The sequence below is a fragment of the Poecilia mexicana genome, unplaced genomic scaffold (assembly GCF_051168715.1).
Source record: "Poecilia mexicana isolate PSO_F unplaced genomic scaffold, ASM5116871v1 scaffold_15, whole genome shotgun sequence".
NCBI classification, from domain to species: Eukaryota; Metazoa; Chordata; class Actinopteri; order Cyprinodontiformes; family Poeciliidae; genus Poecilia; species Poecilia mexicana.
Window position 1 is genome coordinate 15,737,739 of NW_028263384.1, and position 15,508 is coordinate 15,753,246.

Below are 15,508 nucleotides of genomic sequence, written 5' to 3' on the forward strand. Positions count from 1 at the left end.
AAATCTGATGTCCTTAAATAAATATAAATCTGACTTTAGAAATTAGCATAGCGACCCAAGAGCCCCAGGGTAACTGGATCCACAAATCAAGTGGGCAAATGTTTCAACAGCACAGCTATTAGTTGTGCCCCAAAATGTTTGTCAAGTATGAAAAAGAGATCTACTATTGAAAGGAAGTCAAAAGAAGTCACATTTGTAGTTTTCCACAAACCTTATGGAAGGAACTCTTATCATGTGACACCAAAACAAAACTTTTTGACCTACATTTTAAACACCTATGTGGCTGAAAATCCACAAAGCTCATCATCCTGAAAGCAACACTCAATGGTAAAGTGAAACGTAGTGATGGCTGCGTTATGGTTCTAGGATGCTTTTTTTTTTTCCTCACAGGAAGGAAGTTGGTTTTTAATGGGAATTAATGGGATGATGGATGGAGCTTAATACAGGAGAATTCTGGACAGAAATCAACATGGAGGTTGCAAAGATTGACACTGATGGTTTCCAGCAGGACGACCCTAAAGCCCTAAAATAAAACTCAATCCAATTTTGACATACTGACTAATGGGAAGAAGTTCAATGGGTCTGAATAATGTTGGTGTAGTTTATAGGACAATCACAGTAACTATTCTGATTAACCTTCAGTGTTTAATCTTTGCCTATTGGCTCTAATGGAATAATATCCACAGGGATGCTGGGAGTCTATATATAGACCTCCAAACTGGGAAAGACACTCCACACCCCCCACCCCCAACTCAAAATGTGTCAATGGACGTGCCTTTAAGCAACTGATTCCCTTTTCGTCCTGGTGATGTAAGCAAAGAGGAGAGATGTCTGGCCTACATTGAAACATTCAAAGCCACAAAAAGATATGGAAATATGTTACAATACAAGGTTGAAGATAGTGTTAAAATATTCAAAACAGAGGAGTGTACACTTAAAAAATATATATTATTTCTTGATGAATATGGAGATTTGTTTCAACTCCAAAAACTTCACCTCTCCAAACAACGCACTCGCTCTGAAATCAAATAAGAAAGGGCGTCAAACAGAGACAGGTGTGGAGTAGGGGCTCCCCCTAGGACAAACAATTTCCTGGCATTTTAATATTTAGTCTCAGGTTATTTCGATGCAAATTATTTGAAAGGTCACTTTGCGCAAAGGGATATGTATTGTGCTCCCCATGTTGTTAATTCATAAACTAAAAAAAAAAGAAAGTCTAGACTCTCTCTGACCTGGCTGTTGCTTAATATTCAGCACAAGCTGCAGAGCATTTAAGTGAATTACTTGATTCTTTTGGCCATGTACTTAATTTTTCCTGTTCAAAGTCTGAGTTAATTCAAAGCTTTCAGTGCAGGGAGCCCTCATGTGGTTATTTCCGATATTACAACCACCAAAAAAAAACAAAGCCTGTGATGTCCTTGTCTTTTCAAGCGCTGAAAGTTTTAGATCAGAAACAAATGCAGTAGTGTCATTGTAAAATGCAGAAAAAGTAACATCAAATAGTTTTGTAGAGAAACATATTTTTAAACGTTTTTACTGTCTTCTGAGGTAATTTAGTAAAATGATTTGAAAAGTTGTGAATGGAGACTTTAACTCAGCAAACAAATTTTGGACTGTCTGCCATCTTGAATTATTCCAGATTTGGAACAGTGTGCCATCTTAAATAAAAACATTAATGTTTTAACTTCTAGGTCAAACAGCAGCTTAAGCAGAGAAACACTGATACACATTAAATTTCAGTACACTGGTCAGTACTTTTCCTTTGATGTACTGCAATTTTCTTTTAGTTTGCAATCAATTTTTTTTTTTTTTTAGAAGTCAGTAATAAAAAATGAAATGTTCTGATAATTCTAGTTTTTAGTTTAAAGAGCTTTCAATCAGATGCCAGAAAAAGTAATGGAATGACTTGAAAAATGTTCCAGTTGAGCCACTCCACTGTGGCTACAGATAGGAAATCATGTAACAGCAATATTCTGGTTTCAAGTTGTGGAATCAGTCATAATTAAAGCTTCTTTACTACTTTCTTTTCCCAGCCGTCTTGACCTTTTGCACCCTGAGCCCACATCCCTCTCAGTTACGAGGCTTGGCTGCAGTCAGAGTTTGTCCAACAGCATCGATATTTCACGAACATCCGAAGTGGGAAATTGTCATGTTCGGGAATGGTTTGAAAGTCAGAAAAATGTTATAAATTTAGTTTCTTAAAGTGATATACACATGTTTTTATAACAATGCTATTCCCGAATTTGAAGAAATGTAAGATAGTGATACTACTGAACAACCAGTTTTGAACATGAACAGGTGTAACTTTTTTTTTATTTTACATTTAAAAATCAAAATCAAAAAACATGATGTGCACTGAACTTAATCACATAAGTGTGAAGGGGCAACACAAATGAAGAGTCACAGGGTGTCTTTTTTCCCAAAACTTTATTTGATGACAATATACAAGACCATCTTGAGCACGAAGACACCCGCTGGCCGTCTGGACTCACTGCAGGGAGAAAGCAGCAGCATTAGCGTCACAGCAAACTGAACTGCTAAGAATGAGAGCATGGTTTCTACTTTCACTATTTTGAGGTTAGAGTAACAAACAGCAAAAACAAAAATAAGTATTTTATTAAACAATACCATTCTTCACAGGTTTTAGACCTTAAATTTCAGAATAAATGTTTCACACACAAGCAATCTTTAGATTCAGATGCCCCAGCCCCACAAACACACCACAGAACTTTCTACCAACATGCGGCTCTTAATCTTAGGTTCAAGTTAACGTCATGGTCTAATAAAAGCACTTGTGTTTAATTTTAAGTGAAAACAGGGGAAAGCCCAGTAGATAATCCCATCACATCAGAAAAAGTCTAAAACACAGAAGAGGAAGAATCACTGAAGGAAAAGCTACTGGGAAAAGTAGTGACATGCATGGCACAGCTCGTGGCTACCAGTTTAGGATGTGCAACACAATGGCACACCATGCTTTTCTGCTTTGATACCTGCAAAACTGAAAACTTCATTTCTGCAAAAGAAATCCACGGGAAGCAAAGTGAAGAACAAAAAAGTGGAACAAAAATAAAATTGACATGTTAAAAGTTCAAACATGGAGCAGAAAAGATTTCTGAATGGACCTGCATCACATCCAAGAACTACGCCAATATACACAATATGTCAGAATATGTTTCCTACTGCTACTTAAGCAATCAGCTGGAACAGCACACTACAATGGAGAATACTCTAAAGCCAAGCAAGCTTTGTAAATCCAGAGTTTAAGAGTTAAAACACTTGGATCACAGACTGGTGCTACAGGGGTGAGGGGTAGAAGTGTACACTATGAAAACTACACCAGGGGCTACAACTGGTTAGTGCATCTGTAAAAACAAATCAGCTAGTGGGAATCTCCTTTTACCATCATCACTTTTCCAAAAAAATAAACATCTACCACATTATTTTTTACTGATTAGTACTAGGAGGAGGAGACAGCAGCTCAGTAATAATCTAAGGCTTAGATCATGCAGAAAATACATTAAAATAGGAAAAGTGTTATGGCTTCTCTGTTAGGCCAGGGTACAGAGGCAGGAGTTAGCTGCCATCCAGGATGATCAACACGATGCAGTTAATCCTCTTATGGACTACATTTACCTTCTACAGTTTCCGAAGACAATGTGACAAAGTTGGAAAGATGAGGAACAAATTAAAATGGGGGGAAAGCAGGAGAAAAACACAAGAATAATGATGTTGGAAAAAGAATAGGGTGTGCAGGGAAATGTCGTAGAAGATTACACGTTGTGTTTGTAAAAATGTTCTTCTGGCAAACTTTCACCGGCATAATCACTTTGATTTCATAAATGTGCTTCACTGTCACTGTACCTTTTTGCCAGCAGCTCCAACACTGGCCTTCTTGATGCCTCGTACTTTCTTCATTCTGTTCTTGCGTTCCTTGCGCTGTTTCCTTGAGGTCTTCTTTTTCTCATACAGACCATGCTATGGGGAAAGAAACGAAACATTATTACTACTGCAGCTCTTTATTATCAGCATGCAGTCAGGCAGCTGTCAAAGTGCAGCCAAGCAAATCATGAGAGGTCAATAAAAATCTACTTTAACATGGTAGGCCCTTGGACAAATTACACCCACAGATTGGCCATTTTCTTCATCACCAACTACCGATCTCTCAATTAATGTAAAATGTTAACAAACCTTAAGAGAGTAAAAGTGAGGTGTTGGCTTTCTTAGGAGAATATCTATGGACAATTATTGTGCAGAATTAAAAGAAAAATAAATTTTTGCCTCTCCCTTTGTTGTTTTGATCTATTTAAGTGAGAATGATACAAAAAATATGTTACTTGTACTTCTAGGTACTCCAGGTAGGTTGCAGTATATCCATCTGACTTTTGGCCATTTCTTGACATTTTAAAGTTGTTTAAATCTCTTTTTTCCACCCATTTTGGCAAAAAAAAAAAAAAAAAGAAGATGCTTAATAACCTTGATATACGTCATCGATCTCTTTAGGCCACACCCTCCCTCATTACTCATCACTTGCTCTGCTTAAGTCCATTTAACATTCTAGTTCAGTGGTTCTTAACCTGGGTTCGATCGAACCCCAGGGGTTCGATGAGTCGGTCTCAGGGGTTCGGCGGAGCCTCTGCCGCGGAGGTAAAGACACACTGTGTAAAGTCGTGATGACGCCCCGTTTTGCCATGACTTGCTCCAGAGGATCACGTTACATTGCTTAGCCAATCAGTGCTGCGGGAAGAAGTTCCACTCTCAGCATGGATTTGAACTTCAGTAAAGCTGACCGTTTTTACCAAATTCTATAGTCTAAATCTGCTCCTTAGTCACATCTTTTCGGGTTTGGTACTACCTCTAGTGGCGTGGGAGAGGTAATACAACTAATATAATTACATTAATAAATCAGAATACCGCAAATTATTTTCTGTGTTGAGGGGGGTGTCGTTCAGTGAATGCGCATATGAAACTGGGGGGTTCGGTACCTCAAAAAAAGGTTAAGAACCACTGTTCTAGTTTAATCAACTTGGAGATCAAAAACACACCTAAAAATGATGACAAAGTCAAAATATTCACTTGCCTAATAATTGTTTACACTGTACTATATGAATTATGGAGAAAACTGTTAAAAATCTCAAATCTCTAAGTCTAAACTTTGTTGTATATGAAATGTTTTTATCATATTTGATTCCCATTTATTGTGCATCTGATCCCTGTCGATGGATAAAATATAAAATTATGATCAAAATAAATGAGTAACTCCTACTAATATATGTGATTTGAGGGCCATATATAATTACTTCAAATCACTGCTTATCATTGCAAGCCAATGAATGAAACGTCTCCCTAGCGACAAAGATTTGATATACGATTGGAAACTAAACAATCAAAAACCTGAAAATGTATGAAATAGGCAAAGGCGAACATGAGAAGGTGATAGTTCCATAAAAAGGAACATTTAGCACAACCTAAACACTAAAGAATATACAGCTTAGTGACTTTAAAACTGAAAGAAACTGAATATGTGACCAATACTAACGATATAAGGACATTGTTTTAACTTTTTTTTTGATAGGCCAACAAATCTTTTTTCAATATTAGAAAACCCTGATCATGAATTTTTAAAATGTCAAAATCATCAAAACAGCAGAAAAGGAAAAAAAATCTGGCTGGTGGCTGTGGATTCATAAAAACTGACGCTAGACAAAGAACGCAGATGTCATTAGTTTTACGGTGTCTAAAATATAAAGTATAATCAATTCAGAATGTTGTAAAAAAAATATATTAATACTGAATTACATGATTGTGTGTTGAAGGTTTGGCCATCAACGGGCCCCTCTCTGCTCAGACTGAGCTGCTTTTTGCTTTAAATCACATCTCACTGATTCCAAAACGGTCTTACAGATTACAGATCAAACCAGAGTTAAATTTGTGACTACTTCCCCAAGATGGATCAGAAGTATAAAAACCAGAGTGGCTTTCGGGACAAGATTCAAACTGCTTCAATGCAGTACTGATTGCAGGATCCTAGCACAGGCACATAGGACTGTGAAGCAGCAGTGCATCACCAACACCCTACAATCCATGTTGAAGGTCTGCAAAATGTGCTCACAACAAAGAATACTCCACATAGCTTGATTAGTTGCTAAAGTACAACCTTAAGAATGAATGTATCAGAAATTATACACTTAAAGCCAACTTCAAAATTAATTTCTAAATCAAGATATTTTGGCGTACAAGTGACAATATATTTGTTGTAGACTGTGACATGCTAAGGGTGTGTTTAAAAAAAACAACAAAAAAAACAACTACTCCTTCAAGCATATACAGCATGAAGGAGACCCACCAGAAAGTAATTTTATTGCTACCTACAAACAACTTTCTATGAAACTGCATGCATGCACAAAATTGCATTATTATTCTGCTGAATAATAAACAGGGGGCATCAATAACCTATATATTAAAAGTTGGGAAAAATGAACACCAAAGAGTAGTTTTATTTTTCAGTTTCCTCAATTGTACAGAAAAAAAAAAAGTTCCACACTCACCCTGGCAAGTCTGTGTTTGGGTTCATTCTTCTTGGCATAGTCTAAAGAGTCGTAGACCATAGCAAAGCCTGTTGTCTTGCCACCGCCGAACTGAGTCCTGAAGCCAAAGACAAATACAACATCGGGGGTGGTCTTGTACATCTTGGCAAGCTTCTCCCTGATTTCAGTCTTTGGGACCGTGGCCTTGCCAGGATGGAGGACATCAACAACCTATAAAGACGTTAGAGCACTTTGTAAACATCTTTGTTTGACAGACGAACTACAAAGATGGTGGCAGAACATGTGAAAACTTACCATCTGCTTCCTCTGAAGCAGTCGGTTAGTCATAAACTTGCGGGTCCTGACTGTTACTGTGTCGTTCTGAAAATGAGGACAAAGATTAACTACACAAGCTGCAGGTGTTGGCTGAAAGGTTTACTGTTGAGGAACAGCTCACGTATTTTGATGCAAGTTTCTGAGGAAAGTGTTCATAATAACTCAAGTACCTGTAGTGGTAATATGTTATATGCATGTGAAAACCTACCATACCTTTCAGGTAAACAGACTGCAATTTCAAACAAGCCAACTGAAACTGTTCATATCTATGGGATATATTGCTAAGCATGCAACTCCTCCAGGCATTAGTTGAAACGTCATAAAGAGACATTTATATCTGATTATCTCCGTTTCTAAGGCAAAGATCTGAATTCGTTTTCACCTAAATTTGCTTGATTTCTATGTTTCTAGTCCCGATTGTGGCAGCTGTGTGCATTTTACTGTCTACTCACACATGGGCCGCGTTATTAGCATATTTAGGGAGTGCATGCTAATGTTATCGACATTAGGCTAACAGATTTGTGTTTTACCAGTTGAAAACGGCACAAATCACGAAAACGTTAGTTGACTATTTCTAATCATAAATGCGAACAAAGAAAAGTAAATTATTGAAACTCATTTAAAGCAGGGAAGACGGGCGTGTGTATCTGTCGGACAGGTATCAGGCTAAATTGTGAAATGTACTGTATAACTTAGTCAAAATTTCTTATTGTTGATTAATATTGCCAGGATCAAAAAAAGGAAAAACAACGTATCAGTTAATATGTAGTACGAGTGTGTTGGTGCACGGATGGCCTCGATATTGAACGGATTTTAGTTGTATTTTTTCCCTGACACTCACCATTTTGACGCCGGCCTCGCTCAGGGACGTAAAAGAGGAAGAAGGACCAGCGGCAGCCCGGATTATTGCCTGCACAGAATGACAAGGGAGTGTAGTGGTAGTGCCTGATGTAAAACACGCATTATAAACATATCTACTGTACATACCTAGCCTAAATTAAGCATTTAATTTAGTTTTAATTTAGTTAAGCATTTAATTTAGTTAAGCATTTTCGTAATAAGTTGAATTGTCCGTGATTCCTCCATGACCTTACTTAGTGGGCAAACAAGTTAAATGGGAAGATAAATTGTATACCTTTTATAATACCCATTATTCTAAAATTTCAAGTAAGTTTAAAACAAAAATCTGAACTTAAATCATTGCTTTATTTTAAAAGTTTTTTAAAAGACTTTAAGGAACACTTTTAATAAAGCACTCAACTAATAAACAAAAAACAGCAAGCAGTGATCATTTAGAAATTTAAAAGAAGTTTATTAGATTACCTTGGGTAAGCTAGATTATTCTCATTGTTTGAATCCACTTCAGCTTGAGTATAAACCTTTAGTTTCATTTAAATTATTAATTTAATAATGCCTCTTATGTCAGTTACTAGAACCTGCAAATATATTTAACTAAGGTGCAAATAAAAAATTCAATTCACAATATCATGAATAATAAATGAATGTCAAAATCAGTGGGAAGAAATGAGACAGGAGGCTGGTCATACCAAAGTCAAAGCAATGTAGTAACTAAGGCCATCCGCTCTGAAATGTGAATACTTCTTTACTGTCAGCTGAAAGCTAAAATTTGTTCTGCAATACAGAACTGTTCATTACAGCTACACAAACAGAGCCAAATTGAAGAAATTACACTGTAGGATTAGCAGCAGATAGCATAACTCTGGGTAGTCGTCAGTTTCAGAAATGAGTAGTGCACAACAGCATTTATCAGCTTACCCCTATTAAGCCCTACATTTTTCAACCTGATGGTAATAAACTGTATTCATGATAGATCATCATGGTCAGTGTTGCAAAATCTGCCACCTTTGCAATTAAGTTGAGTAAAATAAAAAAAGACAAGGATACAAAATCTGTTACAGAATTTTATTGATCTTGCAGCAACAGTGTCCACTGGCATTGGAGTTTCATTTGAAATAAAAGTTATTTTAAATCCAAACAGAAGGTTACAGTAAGTTTGTGTCCAATCTCTTTCGAAGCATATTGTTTAACCCTCATCAAATCAAATGGATTGGAAATAAATCTGCCACCTGGATTACGATACCTTAATATAAAGACTTGTCGGCCATAAGGTGCGATGCAAACATAATTTTAAGCAACTCGTGGATGAAATTTTCACCAGACTTTGCCAAATGTAATTACATAGCTAAAAGAAATGAAAAATAATATTCGACAAACATCAGTCAGTGGCTCCTGTCAAACGGAGAAAGAAAACTGCATGGAAAACATGATTACTTGTTTGCCAAGTAGCAGAGAGAACTTTGGAGTAAAACAAATGAATTAAACACTAGATTAAAATGAGTGAGTGGCACTTTTACCATGTTGTCACGTAAAACGTCAGTCTCACATGCGCGATCACGCTTCCAAACCTTATACCAATCCGCGTAAGAAAATCATCAAGAAAATAAAAATACCTTTTACTCACTGACCAAGCAAAATATAACCTGTTTTAACGCTACTGTGAAAAAATAAACATCTGTCAGAAAATACAAATAGATGGCAAGGAAACTAGTCACTGCATTTCATGTTAAATAAGGCATGTGCAGGCAGGATGCATGGAAATAAGAATATTAATGTCAGATCAGTTTATGGAGAGCATCTATCAAGCCCAATGCACACACGGTTATCCGTTTCCTTGACATGAAATCTAGAAGGCCTGGACAGAGCGAACGCCCCGGCAAAGCCTTAATACTAAAATTGTATTCAAATATAATAAATGTTTAAAAAACATTTAAATTTATTCAAGTTTTAAAATGGATTTTGTTGTATCCCATGCAAAAATGTACATAGGGATATTAACCACCCCGACGTCTGGATATTTAAAAACACCGGTCATGTTCGTCCATACACCGCCTCCTCCTTAGGCTTATTAGCTGTTATAACAAATATGAGAAAAGGGTGGGGTTCATCTTTGCCAACTTAAGTTACTTGATATTGTTGTACTTTGCTGAAATTAATTTCAAGAAATATTTTAAGCCGCTTACGTCTGTGCTTCATTTGATATTCAATTATCCGATGATTTATATCTGCTTAATTTTGCCCTAAATTTGTTTTTAAGCATTTTTTTCCTGGAGTCTTACAAATGAAATATTGCAGCAAAATGTTGGGAAATTTGGGATTAAATGCTTGGAATGGTGTTAGGTCCTTTCCTAATAGAAAAACAAGAATTATACAGCATTTCATCAGGTACCATTACTGGAATCAAAGCGGTCCAAGTGGTTATGGATCCTGCAGTTATTGGAGTAGTTTAAAAAAAAAACAACAACAAACAAACAGAAAACCAGAGGTCTTTAAAAACAAAGACGGAAGAATATCAAAGTTTTTTAATTCCAAAGTAAAAAAAAAAAAAAAAAAGTACTACCGTATTTTCCGCACTATAAGGCGCACGGGATTATAAGGCGCACCTTCACTGAATGGCCTATTTTAGGACTTTTTTCATATATTAGGCGCACCGCATTATAAGGCGCATAGAATAGACGCGTCATACTCTATTATTACACATCCACATTTATAAAGAAGTGGTCCCCAAGTACTTTATATAGTAGGCTGGCCCAGTTGTTGTTTCACTCACGGTGTTGGTGTTGCGATATTATGCCCAACTGCTTTCTGGGTAACACAGACCAACCGACATGCTGCAGAGAGTCTCTGTCTCTCTTCCCCTGCCCCTCCCCCCCTGGCTTTAAATGTATTATCAAACTTTATTAACAAACCAACGTTCTGACAACTATCCCAGCATGCACCGCGCATTTCTTCTTCTACGGGGGAAAAAGAACCGTAGTGGACCAACTACGTAAGCAGCTTACTGCATGTCTGTATAAACATGAGGTCTTTCATTTCGATCTGAGTTAATTAGCGTAGCATTTCTGCCGGATTTTCACAAAATATCAGCCACGACAATGGACAGGGGAACCAACAAGTTCATGTCATCTTTTTTGGACGACATCAAGGTGTTTGAGCCACGGGATGCCTCTAACATTGTGCGCGTCACAGCTAAAAGCTACCGACAGATGAGGAAAACAGCAGATCCTCACACCCTCAGCATATAGCTGTGGACAAGATCACTGATGCCTATTGTTCTTGCAAGGCTGGGTAAGTCGGCATTCATGGTTTTGATGGTCCACAATGTACATTAGCATGTGTTTAGTACTGTAGCTTGTGTTTGTGAGACGGTCACGCACGTGGTAGCTGCGCTGTGACGTAAAATGGGCATTAGCCAATGAAATGCGGCCCCTGTGGTAAGGTCCGTTGCTAGACCTGTTGTGGCTCAATATTGGTCCATATATAAGGCGCACCGGATTATAAGGCGCACTGTCGGCTTTTGAGGAAATTGAAGGTTTTTAGGTGCGCCTTATAGTACGGAAAATACGGTACTTCTTTCTCAAATTAATTTGGAATAATGTTTATATTTCCAGTTTGGACTCTCAGAAAGCTGTAAAATGAGCACAAAAACTGACTAATTTTTGGGGTGCAAAATATTCAAGTCCCTTTTAATGAAAATGTTTGAAATTTGTACTGCGATCCATTGTTACTCAGATAACCCTAGTTTTCGGACTTGGCCGCTCTGTATGTGCATGTAAGGTATACCGAATCGCCCTGGGGTTTAAAAACATTACATCCAGCAGTGAGACAAAGAGCTAACAAAGATGGCTGCCATGAGGGCTCACAACATTGGTTTCTATAAGCCAAGCCACTGGCACACACAGTGCCAGGTCATTTCCTTATGCTGGTGTGGCCCCAGGCGGTTAGATGTCCATTTCAAACTGGGCGTCGTCACCTTAAAGACAAAGGAAAACCAGAGCAATTTGTTAAAAAAAAAAAAAAAAACCAAAAAACTACAGGAACACTTTTAATAAACTAATAAAACAAAAACAGCAAGCAGTGATCATTTAGAGATTTTCAACTGAAATATTTCTACTTCTTGACATCAGCAAATACTTTAGCTGGTACAAGACTCGGTTTTAAAGACGATTGTTTTGGTTTTTCCACAGCTAAACAGCCAACGTGTGACCCCTGCTGGACGTCACATGAAGCATTTCTGGAACGCTTCGTTCATCAACTCAGCCTTTTGTCGATGTACATGGATCCTTTGACTCTCTGTGACGCTAAGAAAGAAAATCCCTCTTCATCTTCTGCTTCCTAGCAGAGGCCCTGGTGTTCTGGGTCAAACTGACCGGTTTGAGAACTGGTAACTTTTGTGGCCCAAAAGGTAAAATTTGTTCTTTCTGGCAATAACATGTCCTCCCACGAGGTTTTGGAAGAATAACTCTAAAATATATTTACAGGATCTACAGAAGCCTCTCGTTCCTGTTAATATAGAAGGAGGATGTTTTAACTCTCAAAAAAGAAAAAAAAGAAAAAATACATGGCACAAGCAAACTTTTTCCAGAGAGAACAAAGATAGAAACCAAGACATCTGGAACAACGTTCTTTGGACAGATGAGTTGAAATTTTATCTGTCTGGCCAAGAACAAAATGCAACTTTTAAGGAAACAAAACCTCTTAACAACTAACTTTAATAGATTGTATAGTTATAACTTAGAAATCTCTTCATAAATTATCCAAGAAGTATTTTTGGTTTTATAAAGTCACCCATTTTAACTCTCTGTGTGACAATTACATATACAATTTAAAGGTTCGTCCATAGCTTTGACAGAACAATGCCTTTCTGTTCTTGCATGACAAAAACAGCTATGCTGCTCAGCTGGTTTCTATATCGACATAATCTGTTACATGAGGTTTGGCCTGAATAGTTGCAACTGTCTTTTGGATCCTTATTAATAATCTCCACCTCATACCGGGCGTTACCAATTGTTTTCTGAAGTATTTTCGATTCTTGCCAGTTCTTTTTCCTGCAGTCATGTGTCCAAAGGCGTAAACGTCACTTAAAAAGCTGCAGGTTTCTGACCTTGGTCTGTCCACGTAAAAACTGCTCTAATGCAAGTTGCGGTTTTGTGGCACTCTGGCTCTCCTTTTCTACCTAGTTTCCATCACTTTCATGAATAAACAGCACGCACTGAAAGCAAGCACAATCTTTTTCTGTAACTCTGACCTGTAGTGGGTTTGCCATCACGGTTGTTGATGTGGTTGTTGGCTTCGTTCTTCTGGTTCTCACTCAGGACATGTTGGCTGGTCACTCCAGGGATGACAGGCAGATGTGCAGGAGGAGTCTGAGCGATGGGAGAATTGCGCCTGTCCAGCAGAAACTTGCGGTCGTAAATGATCCGGGTTCCTTCAATGAGACAAAAGGAGATTATTTTACTAATCTTACAAAGTATATTTACATTTTAGCTAGTCCTCAATATGCTTGGAGATTATACGTGTGGTACTTTGAAACAACAACGCAAAAAGTAATTTGCTTCCTTGTATAAAATAATATGTGCTACCTGCATAATAGTTGTGAGTATACAAGTCACAACTTGCCCTCCACTAACCACTTCCTAAATGAAGTGGCAAGAAATGGTGGCCTTTCTACACCATTCTCTTTCACAAGAGAAGATTTTTCAGATGCACCCTTGGAAATGAAGAGGTAAGAGCTGAAATTAGAAATATACCAATGTAAATATTTTAATAGTTTTCTCATTTTGATGGCGGTAACCTCTGTATCATGTGGTAAGAAGTGTTCCAATACACTTCTTACCTTACACTTCTTGTGTTTGGTATAAGTGTTTAATTGTATAAGCATCAACAAGAAACAAGTTATTTTAAAATATTAATAGACACACACTCCAGACATTGTGAAGTACAGCCATTTCACTGTAGCTGTGTTTAGTTTTTAAAAAAGTAAAAAGGGGGAAAAAAAACACTACATTGTTTAGTTAGATGTAGGCTGTAGAGATAATAGTACACAATAACTCTACTTAGCTTTTTTAAAATGTACATATATAAAGATTCCCCCCTGCCCCCGTCTTTGCACAGAAGTAGGTGAAATCATACCAGAAACCAGTTATGCAGCAATACAATATGTGGCAATATCTTCACTAAGTTCAGAGCCCACATTTTGCAATCAGCCTTGTAATAAGTCATCCATCTGGCTCTGCTCCATCAATGTGATCCACCTATATTCCAGTAATTTAACAGAATCACTTGTTAGATTCTATAGTTAGACTAGGGGGTGGTCATTTATCATACTGTTTATCATTTATCGTGATAAACTTCCTGTCATGATAAGAATCGATTTATCATTGTTATGAGAAATTCCAAGTTGTTTTTTTTAACCCAAAGCTGTCTGTATTGTCGAAATTGTTAGTTTTACTATTTTCTTCACTTTGACCAATGAAATCATCAATAAATATCAGCAATTATAAAATATGATTACTGTGTGTAGCTTAGTGATGCAATCACACGTCTTTATATGACTGATGTCCTAAAGTAGCGCATTGAATGTTTTTCCAAGAGCAGTATATGTGTTTGTGAGGCTATATGACACCCAGTCACAGTCATAGAGTCACATAAAAAACACAATAATTATCGTTTTTATCGTCACATTTATCGTTATCACAATAGTACAACAAAAATATCGTGATGAAACGTTCAGTCTATATTGCCAACACAACTAGTTTAGACCTGTGCAAGTCCAATGTCAGGTAACGCAACCATGAGAATCTCTGCGATGTTAAAAAGCCAATCAGGAAGCAGCTAGGGGCCCGATGGGTGGGTCTAATCTTTGTTTTTGTTTTGGTCAGGATGACAACTCAGGCTAGGCCACGCAGATAGAAAATATTACCAGTTAAGTAAGACAAAAACAGACACATCTGATTAAACTACAGAGCAAAGCAGGTCTTCTCACCTCCAGGAGTGGTGGAAAATAAAGTGCCTCCAGGGGTGGTACAGTAGTCATGAGGTAGCTGCGTTGTGTCGTTGATCAACACCGTCCTGGTCGGGATGGCCCTGCTCTCGCTAAGCTGACGACTGGTCGACATTTTTCGGCGCCTGTTCGGTGACAAATCCAGCAGCTACAGAAAACTGTGGTGCTTATCTCCCGACGGACGGTGGAAACCCGGGCCGTTCCCCACTTTTTTACAGCTTCCCGAAAGCTTTCTCGGCTCTCCGTTCGTCCTACCAGCCGTCAGCACCGTCCCCTCCCTCAGCAAGGCAGGAAGCACGACGAGCTGAGGGGGGATATGACGTTGTGAGCGCTACGTCACCATCTGTTTATGAAAATCTGAAATGATTGTCTGGTTATGATTAAAGAAACATTTGTGTTCATGGCATTTGTCAACAACAAAAAGATGATACTGATGTATCTTACCAAATAAAACATTAAATAGAAGTTTTTTTGTTTGTTTGTTTCAGTACTTCAGTTCAAAAAGTAAAATAGCATTTTTCAGATTTGTAAATTACAAAAGTTTTTTTTTAAATTAAATTTTAATGCAACTTATGGGTTACATAAAGAGATGGGCAGTGACTAAGTACATTTGCTTAATTGTATTTACTCAATCATCTTTTTGGAGAAAAGACTGGTCTTGCTACAATACTTTTTTACTTTTACTTGAGTAATATCATAATGAAGTATTATTCCTCCCATTTGAATGCAAGTACTCTCTCTGCAAGTAGCTTCACTGAATTAAGAACAAACACGTTTCTCTTAAATT

The 15,508-nt window shown here is 37.5% G+C and overlaps 2 protein-coding genes across 4 annotated transcripts; both read right to left on the minus strand.

The window, feature by feature from the left end:
• Positions 1–2,408: 2,408 nt before the first annotated feature.
• Positions 2,409–7,860, minus strand: rps24 (ribosomal protein S24). Of its 3 annotated transcripts, none has more exons than XM_014987264.2 (5): positions 7,702–7,860; positions 6,840–6,905; positions 6,546–6,755; positions 3,862–3,975; positions 2,409–2,491 (listed from the first exon to the last, which is right to left on the minus strand). In XM_014987264.2, the coding sequence occupies exons 1-5, from the start codon at positions 7,843–7,845 to the stop codon at positions 2,489–2,491; spliced, it is 537 nt and encodes a 178-aa protein (XP_014842750.2). In that variant the 5' UTR covers positions 7,846–7,860; the 3' UTR covers positions 2,409–2,488. The 3 variants fall into 3 exon arrangements, with proteins under 3 accessions (XP_014842750.2, XP_087869190.1, XP_087869189.1); XM_088013064.1 differs by having other exon boundaries at positions 2,409–3,013; XM_088013063.1 differs by lacking the exon at positions 2,409–2,491 and having other exon boundaries at positions 3,853–3,975.
• A 909-nt stretch (positions 7,861–8,769) lies between these two features.
• On the minus strand, positions 8,770–15,024 carry eif4ebp2 (eukaryotic translation initiation factor 4E binding protein 2). The gene is made up of 3 exons (XM_014987260.2): positions 14,704–15,024; positions 12,967–13,146; positions 8,770–11,691 (listed from the first exon to the last, which is right to left on the minus strand). The coding sequence occupies exons 1-3, from the start codon at positions 14,834–14,836 to the stop codon at positions 11,660–11,662; spliced, it is 345 nt and encodes a 114-aa protein (XP_014842746.2). The 5' UTR covers positions 14,837–15,024; the 3' UTR covers positions 8,770–11,659.
• Between the last annotated feature and the right edge of the window lie 484 nt (positions 15,025–15,508).

Bases quoted from the DNA above. Each gene is read 5' to 3' on its own strand.
- rps24 (XM_088013063.1), bottom strand. From the start codon at position 7,845: ATGTACAGTAGATATGTTTATAATGCGTGTTTTACATCAGGCACTACC. The intron at 6,906-7,701 runs GTGAGTGTCAGG...CCTCATTTTCAG, and splicing joins GCGAGGCCGGCGTCAAAATG to AACGACACAGTAACAGTCAG. The intron at 3,976-6,545 runs GTGAGTGTGGAA...CTTTCCCCATAG, and splicing joins CCAAACACAGACTTGCCAGG to CATGGTCTGTATGAGAAAAA.
- eif4ebp2 (XM_014987260.2), bottom strand. From the start codon at position 14,836: ATGTCGACCAGTCGTCAGCTTAGCGAGAGCAGGGCCATCCCGACCAGG. The intron at 13,147-14,703 runs GTGAGAAGACCT...GTCTCATTGAAG, and splicing joins ATTTTCCACCACTCCTGGAG to GAACCCGGATCATTTACGAC. The intron at 11,692-12,966 runs GTCAGAGTTACA...TTTGTCTTTAAG, and splicing joins TGATGGCAAACCCACTACAG to GTGACGACGCCCAGTTTGAA.